Source organism: Micropterus dolomieu, linkage group LG12 (genome assembly GCF_021292245.1).
Source record: "Micropterus dolomieu isolate WLL.071019.BEF.003 ecotype Adirondacks linkage group LG12, ASM2129224v1, whole genome shotgun sequence".
In the NCBI taxonomy this organism is placed as follows: Eukaryota; Metazoa; Chordata; class Actinopteri; order Centrarchiformes; family Centrarchidae; genus Micropterus; species Micropterus dolomieu.
In genome coordinates this window covers 27,481,754-27,498,704 of record NC_060161.1, presented here as the reverse complement: position 1 = coordinate 27,498,704, position 16,951 = coordinate 27,481,754, and the positions used below count along the sequence as shown (strand labels likewise).

General features: G+C 38.6%; 2 protein-coding genes across 2 annotated transcripts in view; both read left to right on the top strand.

Annotated features, from left to right (window-relative positions):
- The window catches only part of col4a6 (collagen, type IV, alpha 6), a 145,542-nt gene extending 140,370 nt beyond the window's left edge, over positions 1-5,172 (top strand). Inside the window, exons 46-49 of the mRNA XM_046064304.1 lie at positions 365-556; positions 906-1,077; positions 1,207-1,321; positions 1,866-5,172. Of these exons, the coding sequence (XP_045920260.1) occupies positions 365-556; positions 906-1,077; positions 1,207-1,321; positions 1,866-2,126 (740 nt within the window). The 3' untranslated portion in view covers positions 2,127-5,172. The remainder of the gene's footprint in view (positions 1-364; positions 557-905; positions 1,078-1,206; positions 1,322-1,865) is intronic.
- Positions 5,173-5,773: 601 nt separating this feature from the next.
- The window catches only part of ankrd46b (ankyrin repeat domain 46b), an 18,461-nt gene continuing 7,283 nt past the window's right edge, over positions 5,774-16,951 (top strand). The window contains exons 1-2 of the mRNA XM_046065744.1: positions 5,774-5,928; positions 10,492-10,834. Of these exons, the coding sequence (XP_045921700.1) occupies positions 10,524-10,834 (311 nt within the window). The 5' untranslated portion in view covers positions 5,774-5,928; positions 10,492-10,523. The remainder of the gene's footprint in view (positions 5,929-10,491; positions 10,835-16,951) is intronic.

Below are 16,951 nucleotides of genomic sequence, written 5' to 3'. Positions count from 1 at the left end.
TTTCTAAAAATGGCTTCATAATTCTAAAATTTGTGTTGTAAATTTGAAAAGATTTACTATTTATGTCCTACAGTCTGGACACACTAAGTCTACAGTTTTACTTTTAACTTGTGAAGTGTCTTTGAGTATAAGTCCAAAGTTGTATTATTACTATTATTATTACAGTTCTTGCAGTTTGTGAAATCTGCTTTGTGTCGCTTTAAAGAAACACAACAATAGAGCTATCTACCCAAACTAACTCCTGGACTACTACTATGGTAAAATTAACAGCAAAACTAAACACTACAGACACCCACTGACAGCAACACTCAAACTTTCTCACGATTCAAACATCTGCCTGAATTTCTCATTTCCTCTTCTCTAGGTTCCCCTGGTGCAGTCGGTCGTCCCGGCAATCCCGGCAGCGCCGGCCGCAGTCAAGGCATCGGCTACACTCTGGTGAAGCACAGCCAGGACTCCCAGGTCCCCATGTGTCCTCAGGGCATGGCCAAGCTGTGGGACGGATACAGTCTGCTGTACGTGGAGGGACAGGAAAAGGCACACAACCAGGACCTCGGTATGGAAACACATTAAATAATCAGTCGATAACATGTTGTTAAGGTGAAACTGCTGAAGCAATGATACAAGCTCTGGCACAGCTACATGCTGTCTGCCCATCACTTTCCACAATGGAAACAGTCACACAAGTTACCCAAAACAATAAGACATCTCATTTTGAAAGGAGATATCTAACACAAATATCTAGCTGCAGCTTGAGGCTGTGAAATGTGTGTTGAAGGACAGAAATTCCACAGAAAGTTGTTTAAACTGAATAAATACGATCTTAGCACACCAAAACTACAAGTAGAGATCCCTATCAGGAAGTGTATAAAATCTTTTCTCTCTCTCTTTTTCTGTCTCTCCAGGTCAGCCAGGTTCGTGCCTCCCCAGGTTCAGCACCATCCCCTTCCTCTACTGCTCCCCTAACGAGATCTGCTACTACGCCAGCCGCAACGACAAATCCTATTGGCTCTCCACAACTGCATCCATACCCATGATGCCTGTGGCCGACGGGCAGATACGACCTTACATCAGCAGGTACTGTACGCCATTTCTGGCTCAGTGAACTGCTGCTTCTTCACAATAAACCCAAACTGCACACATTCAGGCCTTTGATACAATACGTATATTTAATCAAGCTCTTCCCCTCTTGTACGAACGATCCAGGTGTTCTGTGTGTGAGGCTCCATCTCTGGCCGTGGCAGTCCACAGCCAGGACACGACCATCCCCAACTGTCCACCTGGCTGGAGGAGTCTCTGGATAGGATACTCCTTCCTCATGGTAACCTCAAAACTAGAAATACCGTAAAACTTCAATTAATAGCCGAGTCCCAAACTGCCACCTTCCCCGTTTACTGGCCTGGTGTGGGAACATGTTTTGACAAATAAACGCAGGTTTGATTAGAGGCCTGGCATTGTTTTAAAAGAAATTGCTATGGATAAATAAAACCTCTTAAAGCCCACCAGATCGCCCACTTTAGCTAGTTCTAAACTGCTTAGATCGTGAATTGAAATAAATGTTTAAACGTTTGTCATTATGGACATACTACACATCGTTAGATCAGTTAGATTCTCCACAATTGTGGAAGAGTCCACTGATCAAAATAGTAGCTAGATCAAATGAATGATTGATGAAATAAATCTCTCAGTGGAATATTTGTTAGATAATTTGTAAGTTTAATTTGAACTTCACCCAGTTTTTGAAAGCTTTTAAAGTGTAAAAATGTTCAGCAAACAGGAAGTGATGCATTTTGCTTTCCTGCCGCAGCATCAGCTGTCAGTATAGAATAAATAAAGATTTAAAGGCCTTGAAATCTTCTCTGCAGCACACAGCAGCTGGCGCTGAGGGCGGTGGTCAGTCCCTGGTGTCTCCCGGCTCCTGCTTGGAGGATTTCCGTGCAACGCCATTCATTGAGTGCAACGGGGCCAAGGGCACCTGCCACTACTTCGCCAATAAGTACAGCTTCTGGCTCACCACTGTGGATCCCAACCAGGAGTTTGTGTATTCACCAGAACAGGAGACCTTGAAGGAAGGAGAGGAGCGCTCCAAAGTCAGCCGCTGTCAAGTCTGCAGCAAGCTCTTGTAGTAGGAGGTGAATGGAGGGAGGGAGACACGAGGAGATACATTAACACCTCAAAGGAAAAGGAAAAAAAGAGGTGTTGATAAAGAAATTTATAAAAACAAGAACATGTGACTGAAAATGAGCCCCTCTCCTGCTTCACTGGTTTCTGAATCAAGTCGAACAGCATCGTTTTTAGAATTTTTGATCCGCTTTAGGAATGAATGAAAATAAGATGGAGGTAGGAAATGAAAAGAGAAGGGCTCCAGTGTGCTCTTCTCTAGATTATCACTGACAATGGTGCTATTTTTTATGTTTTTTGTGTTTATTTTGTGTCCGTTTTCTCGTTTCGGTTCTGGGCGAGAATCATTCTCGGCTACCTCGGAGAGTGCCGCCCCCTTTTGGATAGCACTACACCACTTATAACATCAGGCCTGGGCGTCTGCCTCAGATGAGTTCATTCAGACAGTAAACTCACTCTACACTACACTCTACACTACACTCTACACTACACTCTACACTACACTCACGCTACGGTTGATTCAGTTGGTGAGTCTAAAGTCTTAACATTCTTGTCTGAACTGATCTAACTGAAGTAGATGGTAACATCAGCTGGTTCTGGTTCAAATTAGACATTTTTAGTCAAAGGGCCGCCTTAAAACATTGCTTCATTTGTATTTACTGCCGGCTACAATCACTTTAACTGCAGTTATGTTACGTTAAAAGCTGCCACCACAGCTGTACCCGCTGGAAACTGGTGATTTTGCTGTAATGACTCCGCTGGTAATCATTCATTTCATTGAAATCAAGCTGCTTAGAGTTGACACTTGCTTGAGGTGGAGTAAAGCGCTATATTGTTTTTAGAAAGTTGTAATATTGTTGTTGTTGCTGTCCGTTTTCATGCATTTAAGGGACAATTTCCTAGTCGCACGAAGTATGTATAACATAACAAAACACAATTAAGAGAAAGTGATAAAGAATAAAATGAGTTTTTTTAAATAAAAGCACCAAAATGTGTTAAAAAATTGAGGAATGAAATAGAAAGAAAGAAAAACAACACAAATAAATTCACAAGTAAGTTACTGGCGGGCTTATACTTAACTTCAGATACTGGACCAACAGCAACTTTTTAAAGCAGAAAACAACAGGCGCTGCTTCTATTGATAACATAACCAACAAACAAAGGCAAGTAATGGTTCACTTTAATGTATTTTTTTATTTCAAGCAAGTTATAATCCTATACAACCTGATTTTTATAGCTTATAGAAATAATTTTAAACCAATGACAGCCGGGAATTTAGGAACTTATCTGACAGCATAAGGTTAATTCTTGACCATGAGGAAGATTAGAGCTTTTAGGATTGGTTTTATGAGCAACGTCCATCTGCTAGTAAAGCTTGTAAGTGGACCTTGAGTTAAGAATAAAAAAACTTTACTATGCATTTTTCAGGTTTCATATGCCTGTGATCTCTGTACATTTCACTACATGACTCTATGGTGCTACAATACCCTGGCAGTTGACTTGAAAGGCAACATTTAGTCTGCATTAAACTGCATGCAATAAAAAAGGTTAAGCAGTTTTCCTTATAAACTTAAACACAAACTCTGCGACAGCTAACTCACCCATTCATAAATATTGCACTGATATGAACTCACATGGGTTAGAGCAACAAAGAAGTCAAATCAAAGGGGCATATTTCCTCTACATCTCTCACCTTCACATGCTTTTATCTCTATTGTGTGACCAAAATGTTTTTTTTAAATCATAGAAAAATCCTTTCATTCACATTAAAACTTGCAACAGGAAACCAAATACATACTTTCTGAACGCGTGTTAGTTATTGCTGTACATAGTGCTTACTGTATTTTCCAGCAAAGTATGTTAGAGCAAAAGTCTATATTGGTGGTCACTCTTTATTTTATTTTATATTTTTTTCCAGTCTATGTGTCTTTTCTCTGTCCTCGGATAAGAAAGAGGACGATTTTGCTAATTTTCTGCCAGTAAATGTGGATGTATGACTGATGAATACAGAGTTGCAGTAAGGACACAAAGACATGTAAGATCACAATTTACGTTTTTTTACATTGACTTTGGTTTGAAATGTAATCTGGATTAAGTGAAACTGGTTAACATCAGACTATTCTCTGGACAGTGAAAGCTACTGGGTGACTTGTAACCACTATGACCACCGTGTGAGATGGGAGGGAATGGGAAGATAATGATATGTACATTTATTATTATGGAGAAAAAAATGTCTTGAGGATTATGTTTTATATGGAAAATATATTCGCCACTGATGATTTAATAGACGCAACACCTGTTTTTATTATCTGTTTGGTCTTTACCCCCCTTGCTCAAAACTGAGAGTGCAAATGTTTTATGCATCAACATACTGTAAATGGCTGGAGTGACAGAAAAGAAATGCAGTATTCCTCAAAGAGGATCCAAAACAAAAAAGAAATGGTAAAAACATGTCTGTTACTGTAATGTGTATTTCTGTGCTCACACACTTTGAAATAAAGTCTCTAAACTAACTGAGAATTTATAATGTAGAATTATTACACATTTAAAAGAGGCAGTTCAGTATTTTCATGGTAGCAGCATTTTGTTCTGTGAATGTTTGTTTCGTACATGTAACCTCCACTGAGAATATTACATGTGTTGTTTTTTTTTTGCTTTCGTCAGTGTAAAGATAATGTTTGAGATCAGATTGCTGTGTGCTTGGCAAAACCAAATTAAAACCATTAACACCTTGTAGCTTGATACTGATTTTATTGCGTTGTTGTACAACCAAGCAGTTATCAGATATCAGACGTTGAACTTGGCATGATTTTTTTTTTATTACCATGCTTTGGAAGGAAACGGATGCATGTCACCATTAACTGGTTAATGTCACTAATCTTGCAACGCTGGAAAAACCTTTGAAATGTAATTTTAAAGTTAATAGGCATTCAATACCCTGCTGTTGATAATACATTAGCTGGTCTTTTGCGTGATGCATGAGTGATGACTCAATACCAACATGTCTCCACTGGAAATAAAAATAAAAGATGCACGATAATCCAATATGAACAGCTGTGTCCTATTTGTCCAGTGTGGTAATATATTTGTGGTATTGACTACACGGAAGCTATTGGAAAAAAATGTCATTATTTTCTATTAAAGTATTTATGTAAAATAAATGATGATATAAATCCAAGATTCTTAAAGACGATAAGCATCTGTGTACATGCAGTATATACCTGTTACACTGGGGGTTGGGTGGCTCCGGTGCCATGGTGAAAATGTTCCTTTTTAGGGGTCCCATGGTCTAGAAAGGTTTGGCAAACACCATCGGAGTAAAGAATTAATGAAAATAAAATCTTAGCAATGATAGAAATAGAAAAACTGATGGAAAGTCAAAAGATTGTAAGTCAAAGTTTGGACTTTGTCATAAGTCATGATTTTGTGACAGCAAGTTGAAACTGACATAAAAGTAATTTTTACCATAATTTCATTCCCTCTAATTGTACCTTTTCTATGACAACAAACTATTACCTACTGTGTGTAGGCTGCAGACCAGACAGAAGTAAAGGTTGCTATGTTAACCTAGATTAATATATGTATAATAAACAATAAGTTGGGCTGATTTTGAGGGTTTAATGCTAGATTTTGGTTTTTTTCAATTAAATTGAAAGGAGAGGCAGAATAACTAACAGGAGACCTCCTGGTCAGCAGATGGCGCCCTCGTGTTTTCCTAAAGAAACAGAAGAAGCCAAACTGCTAGTAACGTTAGCTCGAAGGAAAGCGGAGTTTATTTTTTTCTTCTGATTTGGGACAAATAAACAGGTGAGTAATATAACTCACAGCCAACAACGCTTCTAAATTACGAGATTATTTTATGCGCACGCGTTTACAGTTATGAAATAAAATGCGTTTCAGCTGCGTGAAAGATGTTAGCCCGCGAGCTAACAGTAGCTCCACTAGCTTCTCAGGTAAAGCGTCGTTATCAGCTGCTAACGTTTTATTCTGCTTCAATCCGTAATGTCGCTGCAAGTGAAGATTCAGATATGTCCTGAAGATAGATGTACAGGCGAGATTTAATGTTGCTGCCGTCTCCATCACTGCGAGCAAAGCTAACGCTAAAGCTAGCCGTTGTTTACAGTTTAGCTAGTAAACAAATCGTCTGCTGCAAAAACATCACAAAATTACATTTGTAGCATCTAAATGATTTCTGGCGATTCTTTTATAACTTGGTCTGGAAATAAAGGACACGAAATGTTGTTGCTTGCAGGATTTACACGTTCACATGTTACTGAAATGTGTTATGTTATTACATAACATTTTTCTTGTTTGTGTAATAAATGATCAGGTGAAAGGAATTACCAGCTGGAAACTTATCATTATTGATATAAATCGTCCACGTGAGATTGACCATTTAAAAGTGAAATACTATATATCCAGTATTTAATGTAAATTTGCACGCTAAATAATGGGATCATCATGCACTTAAATGATAAGAGCTGATTAAAAGGCTGCAAATAACGATTATTTTCATTGTCGATTAGTTTCTCAATTAATAGATCAGTTTTTTGGTTTATAAAATGTTATAAAATAGTGAAAAATGTCGGTCAGTGTTTCCCAAAGCCCAAGATGACGTCCTCAAATGTCTTGTTTTGTCCACAACCAAAAGATATTCAGTTTACTGTCATATCAGTTTGTTGTTGTGAGGCAGGTGTGTTCAAGCACTCCTCAGATGTAAATTCAGCTCAGCTGTTCTAGTAAGACTCAGAGATTGAAGATCAGAGTCTTGATTAGTCATTTTTAAAGTATTTTTGAACTAGAGTGTTTAGGAATACTTTTTAACACTTAGCTAGTGCAAGGTCTGGTGGTATTTCCTCTTTGGGGATTTTATATGATGTACATTTTTATTACAGTGTTATGATAAGCCAAAGTACAGAATTCAAATTGTCTGTATAATAAACTCATCCTAACCAAAACCTCGTGCTCGCAGCTGGCCTCATAAACAGGGCTCCCAACCCGCTGTGCTGTCTGTTAATGACCGCCCCTTGGTCACTATGAGTCACATTAACTCATTGGGTTAAATTACTGCACATTTTTTAGCTTATTATCTCTCCACATTGCATAATTTTTTTATACTTTATACTGTAAACACTTGCCCGTTCTTTGGTCAATAGTTTGCATATTCCCCTCTCTTCAAACGCTGTAAAGTTAAACAAACAAACTGATTTATTTAACATATTTATTATATTTCTTAACGTAAATGTTTCTGTTTTGTCTTTATGATTCTCTCCTTTAGCATTTGTTGTTTTTCTTTACTCCTATGTTTATTCTTATGCTCCAAAACACCAAGGCAAATTCCTTGTATGTGAAAACCAACTTTGCAATAAAGCTGATTCTCATAAGGGTTTACCAGGAAGGTTAGGGATCGTTTTAATTTGATCGATTCTGATTCTACTTATCGAATCTCTGTTTTAATACCTTCAATATAAAAGGTAAATATCACCTGTGTTTTGCACCTGAGCGTGAGAGGTTGCTACTGTTAGCATTAGCTTTATCTGGGGCGCCATTGTAACTGATCAACACTCTGCGTTCCTTCAGATTCACGGATTATTGAAGTAAAAGCTTCCTCATATTACAGTTTTTCACAATTGCTAAAACACTGAACCCCATTCTCTGAACCCAATGCTCAGTGGTCTAAACCCATTTGTCCAATCAGTCACTCTTTAGGCAAAACCTTAAACAAGTTCAGGTAGTTAAGACACTGTTATCTGTAATCTCATCCACTCTTTTTGCAAAAACCCTAAAAACACTCTCACTCACTAAAATATATTTTGCACTTGTGTTGCAAAATGGTAAATACATGCAGTAAAAGTTAAAACACAACAAAGCGGTCAACTTTTACACACAACTCATAATTCTGCAGACTTGTTTCTAATGATGTGATCAAACCAAAATGTGGTTCAACCACATTTTGGTTTGACACAAACCAAAGTCCCTGGCCAGCGTAGCGGCAGTGTCACACTTTGACCAAGCTATAAGTAAGGGGCAGGTTCTCTACTGTCATTCAACCTTGGGACCATATAACACCGAACATCTTCTTACTTTTGTGGGTGGTCGTTGGAATTTTGTGTTTGAGCATGAGCAGCAGGAACATCAGCCAGCTGCCTGATAGTGGAATCTCTATGACTGAAACTCATTTACTATGGAAAATCTCTTACGGGCAATGGGATTGGCCTGTGGTGAGATATGTGTGGTGTGTTGTTACAGTCAGGCTGCATCCAGCACTTTCGAGGGTTTTCCTCTTTTGCGCGACAAGGGACAAGACTGCATAGGATGTGGATGAAGTCTCTTACTGTATTGACTATTGATTTTGCAGTTGCACAACCTTTTTGAGTGTAATGTGCTTTTTATTTATAGTTTTCTTTGTTCTTTGGGATTACTGTATTTGAATATACAGATACTCAATACTGTACAGTACTTACAGTATACTATATATTTACTGTACTAAATTGTGATTACTATACTTTTAAATTGGAAAATTTGTTTCCTCTATGCAAAAAAAAAACGAATTTTCTGTAACTATGTGCCCTGGACGCTGTGTTCTCAATTTTTTGAGAGTGTCTAGAGAATGCTCTGTAGTGTTTTGCCTATTGACTGGCTGTGTTTATGTTGTGAAAGCATTGTTTGATTTTGAGCACAGAACAAATGGTTTTGAGGGTCGGGGTTTTGTGAATGTAATTTAGAGACTGGGTTTTGAGAATATGGGTGAAGGTTTCAAGAAATGTGTTTTAGCAATTGTGAAAAACTGTAAAGCTGCTTCCTCCCTTGCACCAAATATCCTTTCTGCAGGTCCTGCATTTTGCTCTGTCATTTTCTTTTAGTGAAGCTCAGCTAAACTTTTAAGCATTTGATACAGACCCTAGTTACCAGTGATCCTAAAATGGATGGAGCCTAGAAACTTGGTCCAGACTGAACCTGCATTTCTTCCCTATAAAAGACACAGTTGAGCCTCAAAAACAACAAAACTGATCTTGTGTTCAAAAAACGAGTTTTCAGTACAAATTGTGACCGATAAAGTGATTGTGGGCAACTAGTAAAAAGTGTAACACATCAACACTTGAAGTGGCCAAATTGTGTTTTTTGAGATTTCCCCTTTCCTGTGTCACACAGCTTCTTTTTTGTGTAGGTAAAAGGTCTGAGACGGTTACAAAGCCCGAAGTTCACACCTTTTACTGTCAGAAAACACTACTCCTGACCAGGCTGAACGCCGCATTTGTAATTCAGTCACTATGTAACACATTCTGACACTTTCACATATGCCCGCCATGCCATCGCAATATGCCCTGTTGCAATTTTCAAATTACAGGAGGTGCAAAAATGTGTGTGAAAATACCATTTTAAGTTAAATGTTGTTGTCCTGGTCTACACCTCATATTCTGCATATTTAAGAAAACATTTTTGTTTGGTACAGATACTTGCAAAAATCACACAATTATAATTTTAAAATGTTTTTCAATGAATATGACAATAATTAAGTAACAATTATCATTCTCTTCAAAACAGCAATTTCAGTCAAACTAATCGCTACTTAGATATTTATTTCAAAATTGTTCAGCCGTAAGACAGAGGGTGAATAGAGCCACTGGAGCAATGATGAGAAAAATATTGTAAACCTATTCTAGTAGGATTCCAAAATAAAAGTATGAACCTGAAACATGACATGGCCTCCTTAATACAAAATGTGGTCAAAAGCACGTGGACACACCTGTCAACATTTCTTTTACTTGTAACCAATGCCTAAACAAAAAGGGTGTGTCCCTGTGTCTTAATCTTGATTTTCATGATTATAGTGAGACCTCAGTATTTTAAGTTGTACTTTATCATATTCACTATCAAAAAATAAGAATTTATGTTTATATATTTACTGTAGAACCTTGTCATAAGCTGTTTTTTCTGCATGTTTAAATTTATATTTTAAAAACACCTCACACAACAGGTTACGTCACTGTATTAAGCCAGCAAAGCCACTTATACGTGATAGCAGTCACTGATTATTGATTCTGATTATTTATCTGCTGTTATGGTTGTGCAGATTTCCAATGTTCTAGTTTATAGTTCTTAGATGTATTGCTCCAGATGGATGTAAACCACTAGATGGCGTAACTTCACTATTCTCCTCTAAATGTTATTCAGTAGAGATTCTTGTTAAAGTCCAAACGTGCTTTCTTACACTCACTGGCACTGTGCTGTGTGCTGTGACTGGTGTTGAGATATTTTTATTTATTTCTGAGCCAGTTTAACTTAACAAACCTCCTCTCCTTCTGCAGCTCTTATACTGAGATTATTTGTGACACTGAAACTGAATCTCCTTTTTGATCCTCAACGCAGGTACGCTGGAATTTTCTGATACCCACTCGGACATGTCCTATGTCTTCATCAACGACTCGTCGCAGACCAACGTGCCTCTGCTGCAGGCCTGCATTGATGGAGACCTGCCTTTCGCCAAGAGGCTCCTCGAGACGGGATGCGACCCCAACATCCGGGACAACCGGGGCCGCACCGGGCTGCACCTAGCCGCCGCCAGAGGGAACGTGGACATATGCCGCCTCCTACACAAGTTCGGGGCTGATCTGTTGGCCACGGATTATCAAGGGAACACAGCGCTGCACCTGTGTGGTCACGTGGACACTATACAGTTCCTGGTTTCTAATGGGCTGAAGATCGATATCTGGTAAGAGATGTATTCGTAAAGTTTAATCTTGTGGGTTTTACCTTTCCATCCTTGCAGTTTTTTGTGTCCCATCGCACAAATAAACCACATCTTACATAATGTGGCTTTAAGTACTTGACATAAAACTTAAAATGGTTAGGACATGGATTTATTTATTCACAGGCAAATGTATTTTAGTATCAGTGTGGGGCAATTAAGATAACTGAAAGAATTTACAGACTGTACTGACATTCACCGACTGTATTTTAAGCCACTGTCTCCGTCATACCTGGCATAGATGACACATGGTGTAATGTTTCTTACCATGATGGCAGCGGGAAAGCAATTACTTTTAGATGAAGAAACGTCAGGAAAAAGGGAACAATAGAACCACTGTGAGAGCTTCAAGGGAAAAATTCCCACAGCGTTCAAATCCAGGAGGATAAAGAATTTGACAGAGCAGGGAAGTGATACTCTCTGCCAAGCTAAACACTTCAGACATAAGCCTTGATATCAGTCTTGTCCATTTTCTGTCACTATATATAGCACACAGGCTGAAGAAATAAACAGATCATTAAGTTACTGGTGCCAGTTCTGAAAGTGACATCTGGTTGACTAAAGTTTTTCCTGAACCCTAGATTATTTATTTTTAACACACCCCCTTAGGAACAAGTTCATGCGTTCATATCTTCCAGCAGATTTAAAAAAGGTACTTGTTATTTTGTGCAAACAAAGCATTTCGCTGATGGTGTCTTTTGTGAATTTCTTAAAAGGTGATTTGATTAACTATTAACACTATAAACACTTTTTTTGTCATGTACCTTCTGCCTGTCTGTTCATGTCATAAAAGACAGCTGAGAGGTTGCCACGCCTATGTAAATGGCATTAGAGTTAGGAATTTCAGTTACCTCATGGTTGAAGCGTGTTTTAACTTAAAAGCAAAAACAAAGTAGTCGCTGAGAGGCTGAGGTAGGGCCTTGTTGTTCTGTTTGTCTGACTCACTGCACAAAGAATTCGCACATCTGCAAAAAATATAGTCTGTTGCTTTTTATTGGTGAAAATGTGCAACTTAATATAATGTGAAAAATGTATATTCAAAATAATCACAATGATCAAAAACTAAAGAACACCGCAGTCAATAAAAAATACAGCGTCCCATTCAGTCACCCTCTATCTGCCACTGGCGTTGAACAGGTGCTTAAATTAACTATATAGAAACCACCACCCACATCCACGTGACTTACCAAAAAAGTGCAACAACAAATAAACAGTTAGCCTATATACAATTATTTTCAAACATGCAATAAATCAGTTCATGACTCCTACAGTTGGTATCTTTATAATAACAAACAACAGGTGTTTCGTGTGTAGGTTCGCATCGGGTGACACAGCCGCTGTCAGCTCATGTAGTGTGTGACCTGTGTAGTATATCATCAGTTACGTAGTGTGAACGCCACAATGACTTGTGAGAAAATACAAGACAGCAGGTTGTGTAGTGAACAGCACGGCAATAGGCCGATGCTGAAAGTCGTGTAGTCGGCACGAGCCTTTAGCTCTTTGTTATTTTACTTTGATAGCATTTTGCCAGTTAAGTCGTGGCATGATTATTAGTTAGTGTTGCCGCACTGAATGACGTCTGTGAGGGTCCTTGGTCATCAAGGCGATAGTAACCCAAGGAATATTAAAATTAAGTTCAACTGGACTCGGTGAAGACATTTTGCCTATCATCCGAGAGGCGTCTTCAGTATTGCTGTGAGTGGGGCCACTGGGGGTTTGCTTGGGATCATTCAACTTTTGCAAATAGCTCTAAGTGTTAATCATGCAAGGATCTTGAAAACTGCCGGAGATAGAAATTCAGGACTGGGCCATATTAGAAGTCCGAAACCTTCTTCAACACATTAACTCTTCAGCAAAAACATGGACAGCATTTGGAGTCCAAAAGTAAAGTTGATGAAAAGTTTGATGTAAAATAGAGAACAAATTTCAACTTTGCATGACCACCTCTCTTGCTCTCTTGGTTATGTGAAAAGTCCCGAGAGTCAAGCCGACTGGCTGCCCTGAGTGCACTGCCTTATACCCCTCTGGCTATGCAGGGCCACAGAGGGGAAAGGCGGTGCCCTCAGAGCAAGAACCTCTGAGAGCCTGCTCTGACCTTGCCCCTCTGTGGCCCTAAAATACAGAGCCATGCTGTCTTGCCGTGCTTCCTCTCTGGCATATGAACCCTTCTGCTAAAGAACACACCTGCCCTTTTGTTGACACACACACACACACACACACACACAGATCTGGAAGGTTTAAACCTCTCATCTTAACTGTAGCTGTGTACATAGTAGTTACTAAATATATATTGGTAAATGATTCATAACACAGTTTACATACAAATCTACTATGACAACACTTAACAAACAAAGCTACTGTGACTTTGTTTGGTCCTGTCAAACAATCAAACTGGATAATAGTTTTGGAATTCATTGCAATGAATGAAGCAGTGGACAGAGCCGTGCAGGTGCTGTGCGTGATAATGAAGGGTCACAGTCCAGCTGCTAATGCTACCTGTAAACGGATGCTAATGCCAAAACTACAACTGAGGTTCCAGGTCTGATATTTTAGACCACTGGCAGCATGCTATAGAAGTTGCAGTTGTGGTTACCCAGTCTGTACAGATACAAGAGGCAGGTAGAAAATGGGAAACCACCGTCATAACAGTTGACAAAGGGAGCCATTGAATGTGGTTAACCAAAATGATAGCAAGAGGAAACTGTATAGCACTGGGCTTTTGTCACTCAGGTTTTGGACATGTTGACTCAACTTAATATAGCTGAACATGCTGCGACTCACAGTATCATCAGTGGTTCAAGGAGATTCAAGTGTAGACACCCCTAAGATATGAAACATTTTTAACTTGTGCTTAAGTTTATGAGAGAGTGTAAGAACGGGATTGATTTGATTAACCAGAATGACGACCCAATCAGGAGACAGGATTTCTTTTCACAAATAAATAATAAACCTTTTTGTTTTAATGAGTCAACTTTTTTTCCAGGTCAAAAAGAAAACCCAGTACAGCGTAGGGGCGCACTTCAGTAAACTAAAATCTTACAGTGCTTACAATATCCTTGTTTATTTAACTAATGTGTGCAGTCTGTAGATGATGATAAATCAAATTCATTAGACGTCACTATTATACAGCAAAACTGCCAGAAAGTCAGACACCCAACAGCAGACCATCACGATGCTCTAACACAGACCTACACAATGTTGAACCACAACTTAAGACACTATCGTAAAATCAGTCTGCATTATCATATCTAATTCCTAATTCTTATCATTTCAAGTTTCAACTATATTTTTTTTAGCAAATACCTCCTTTCCTCTTACTCATGTTGACTGTGAATGAAATGTAATCTGCGTTCAGTAAAGCAGTTGTTATAGACTGTTGAGGGAATTGGGAATTTTTGGGTCTCTAAATAATATCAAGCAGAGTACTGTGTATAAAAAGTGCAGTGAGGTGACTTATGTTATGAATTGGCGCTATATAAATAAAACTGAATACATTTGAAATAACAAACCTGGATTTGAACATTTACCTGGCCAGGAAAAACTCCTGAATTCCAGTGAAAACACAGACTCACAAAATACTTGAAAAAATAAACTCTATACTGATTTTAAAATGTATATCTACAATAACTAATCCTCAATTTCACTGCTCATACCTAAGCACCAGTGTAAGCTGACAATTACATAAAATCTGAAATGATATAGTGGTAATGAAATGACAGGTTGGGCTGTCAGCTCACATTAGATGGCTCATTTTAAGTAAAAGAAATGCTAATTACAAAACTCTGAAGGTGGGAAAGTTAAGTGTATTAAAGCAGCTAGATAGTTAACTACTTATCAGTGCCGCTGCGAGTGATGTGGGCAGACAAGACGTTCAACTAAAGTCAAGGTTAGGAAATGGTATGGTCCATTTTAGGGGGGTCAGAAATTGTATTTCAAGATTCTTAAAATAAGGCATGAATACGGGAAATATATTGTAATATTTACAATTACAGGTAGGAAAGACCCCCCCTGAACTGTTGTTTTTGCTTCTTTTGGGGGGGGGTCCAAGTCTTAATTAGGGGGGACAATCCCACGTGCCTTAAGGCATGATAACCACTCCTTGAGTTGCTGTTCAACAGAGAGCTCCCTTTTGTGTTTTAACCCAGGAATAAAAAAGAATAGAAAGAATTTGATGAAGAAGTAGTATAATGTGTCTGACCTTTAATTCATCCTCTTTTATCGTAGACCGAGACAACATCTACTCTTTTGGTCACAGTGCCGAGCTCCTCTTGCAGTGCTTTTGCGGTTCTTTGCATGTGGTAAACTCCATGGCAGCACTTGAATGTGACTTTCTTTTAGGTGGGACATAACTTCCTTTTATGTGTTCTGTAATTCCCCTCAGCCCCTTTCTCCTTTAAGGAAGCACATTTCTTTTGACTTCTTCTTTTCGTCAAGGAGAAATTCTTCCTCTTCGTCGGGCATGTCTTTTATATGATTCAGTTTCCCTTAATGGTCACAATGTCACATGGCATCTCTATATTATAGTCACACTCATTTGAGATAGAATCAAGAATCCCACAGTAAGCCAGAGAAGAGTTTAACATAGTGACTCCTTTCATTTACAGGTTAGCTTTCACACTGTTTAATAGAGGTTGATGCACTTAATGTGGTTTTAAAGGATCCTTTAATTGGATGTACTGACAGGCTTTTAGTCGGGGGCACTTGCTCTAACAACAGTGTAAGTGGCTGCGGTCTTTGCAGGCGTACAGGATTACACCGAAATGACACCACATGAGTTGAATGATCTGAAACTTCTTGTCAACCACACTGAGCAGCAGTGCATGACATTCATGTGCAAAACAGCTGTGTGACATTCATTTCATTTATTTTCTCGACAATACCCTAAGCTTTTAATCTGTTTATGAGAAATGGAAACAGTCACTGAACAAATGCAGGCTTGTTGCCCTTACTTCCTTTGATATGCTTTGAAGACATTATAAAGACAGAGCAACGTTTCCTGCCCTGGCTACCTTTTTATCAACACCAGTCTCTCTCTTTTCTGCTGCACTGCCAGTGGATTCATTTGTAAATGTTTTACACAAAAATACCAAACATTAATTATTTTAAGCTTCTGAAATGTTTGGTTTATACCATTATTTTTCATTGATGAGCTATTAAAATATGAAGAAATCTCAGGAGTAACAATAGAGGAAGGATGCGTGCTCATTATGGCCATGTGATAATGTGTGATAATTATGTGTCCTGTGAATCAGCCATTGTATTTCAGATACCACGCTGAGCAGAAACAGACCACAAAAACATGGTGTGTGTGAGAGTGAGCCTTGGCCCACAGACACACCCACACACACACAGACACATACTATATTTTATTTTCTCACTACTCTGGTAGAGATGGTAACTACTTACCCACACAGTCATCATAATCAGTTTAGACCTTCATTGATTCATTGACCTTCATTGATTTTTCCATTAGCAGTAAATACTATTCCCCTAATGTAGCCTCTTGCCTGTCGGGGTTAGGATTTTGAGAAGCTGTTCCTGAGATCTAAATTTTCCAATCTGTCTGAATCAGATGCCTCGGGGCTTGTGAATTCCTTTTATCACATATACACATGGCGGTTGAACGAGTTTTTCCTCTTCGCCTCTGTTCACGCCCTGTGATTCCTTGCTCACCGTCACTGATTTCACTGTTTGTTAGATAACTGGTCTGTAATGAGCTCTCATGTTTGACAGCTTCACTACTCTGATAATTAATTTGTCTTTAGGCAAACTTAAGTTTTACAGGCTTATATATATATTTTAGGGCTGATACTAACGATTCTTTTCTGTGAGGAATCTGCTGTTTATTTCTCAGTTATTCATCATGTCTGTCTTGAAATGTCTTGGTTGGTTTGATCAGCGGTTGAAAGCCTGAAGGTATTTAGTTTGCAGTAGTATTAAACAGAGAAAAACAGATCCTTACATTTAGGAGGTTAGATCCAGAAATTGTCTGCCATTTATGATTAACTAATCATCCCAACTCTAATATGAGCCACTACAAATCTTAACTGCAGCTGTTAACTTCAAATAGACATTTAGTCT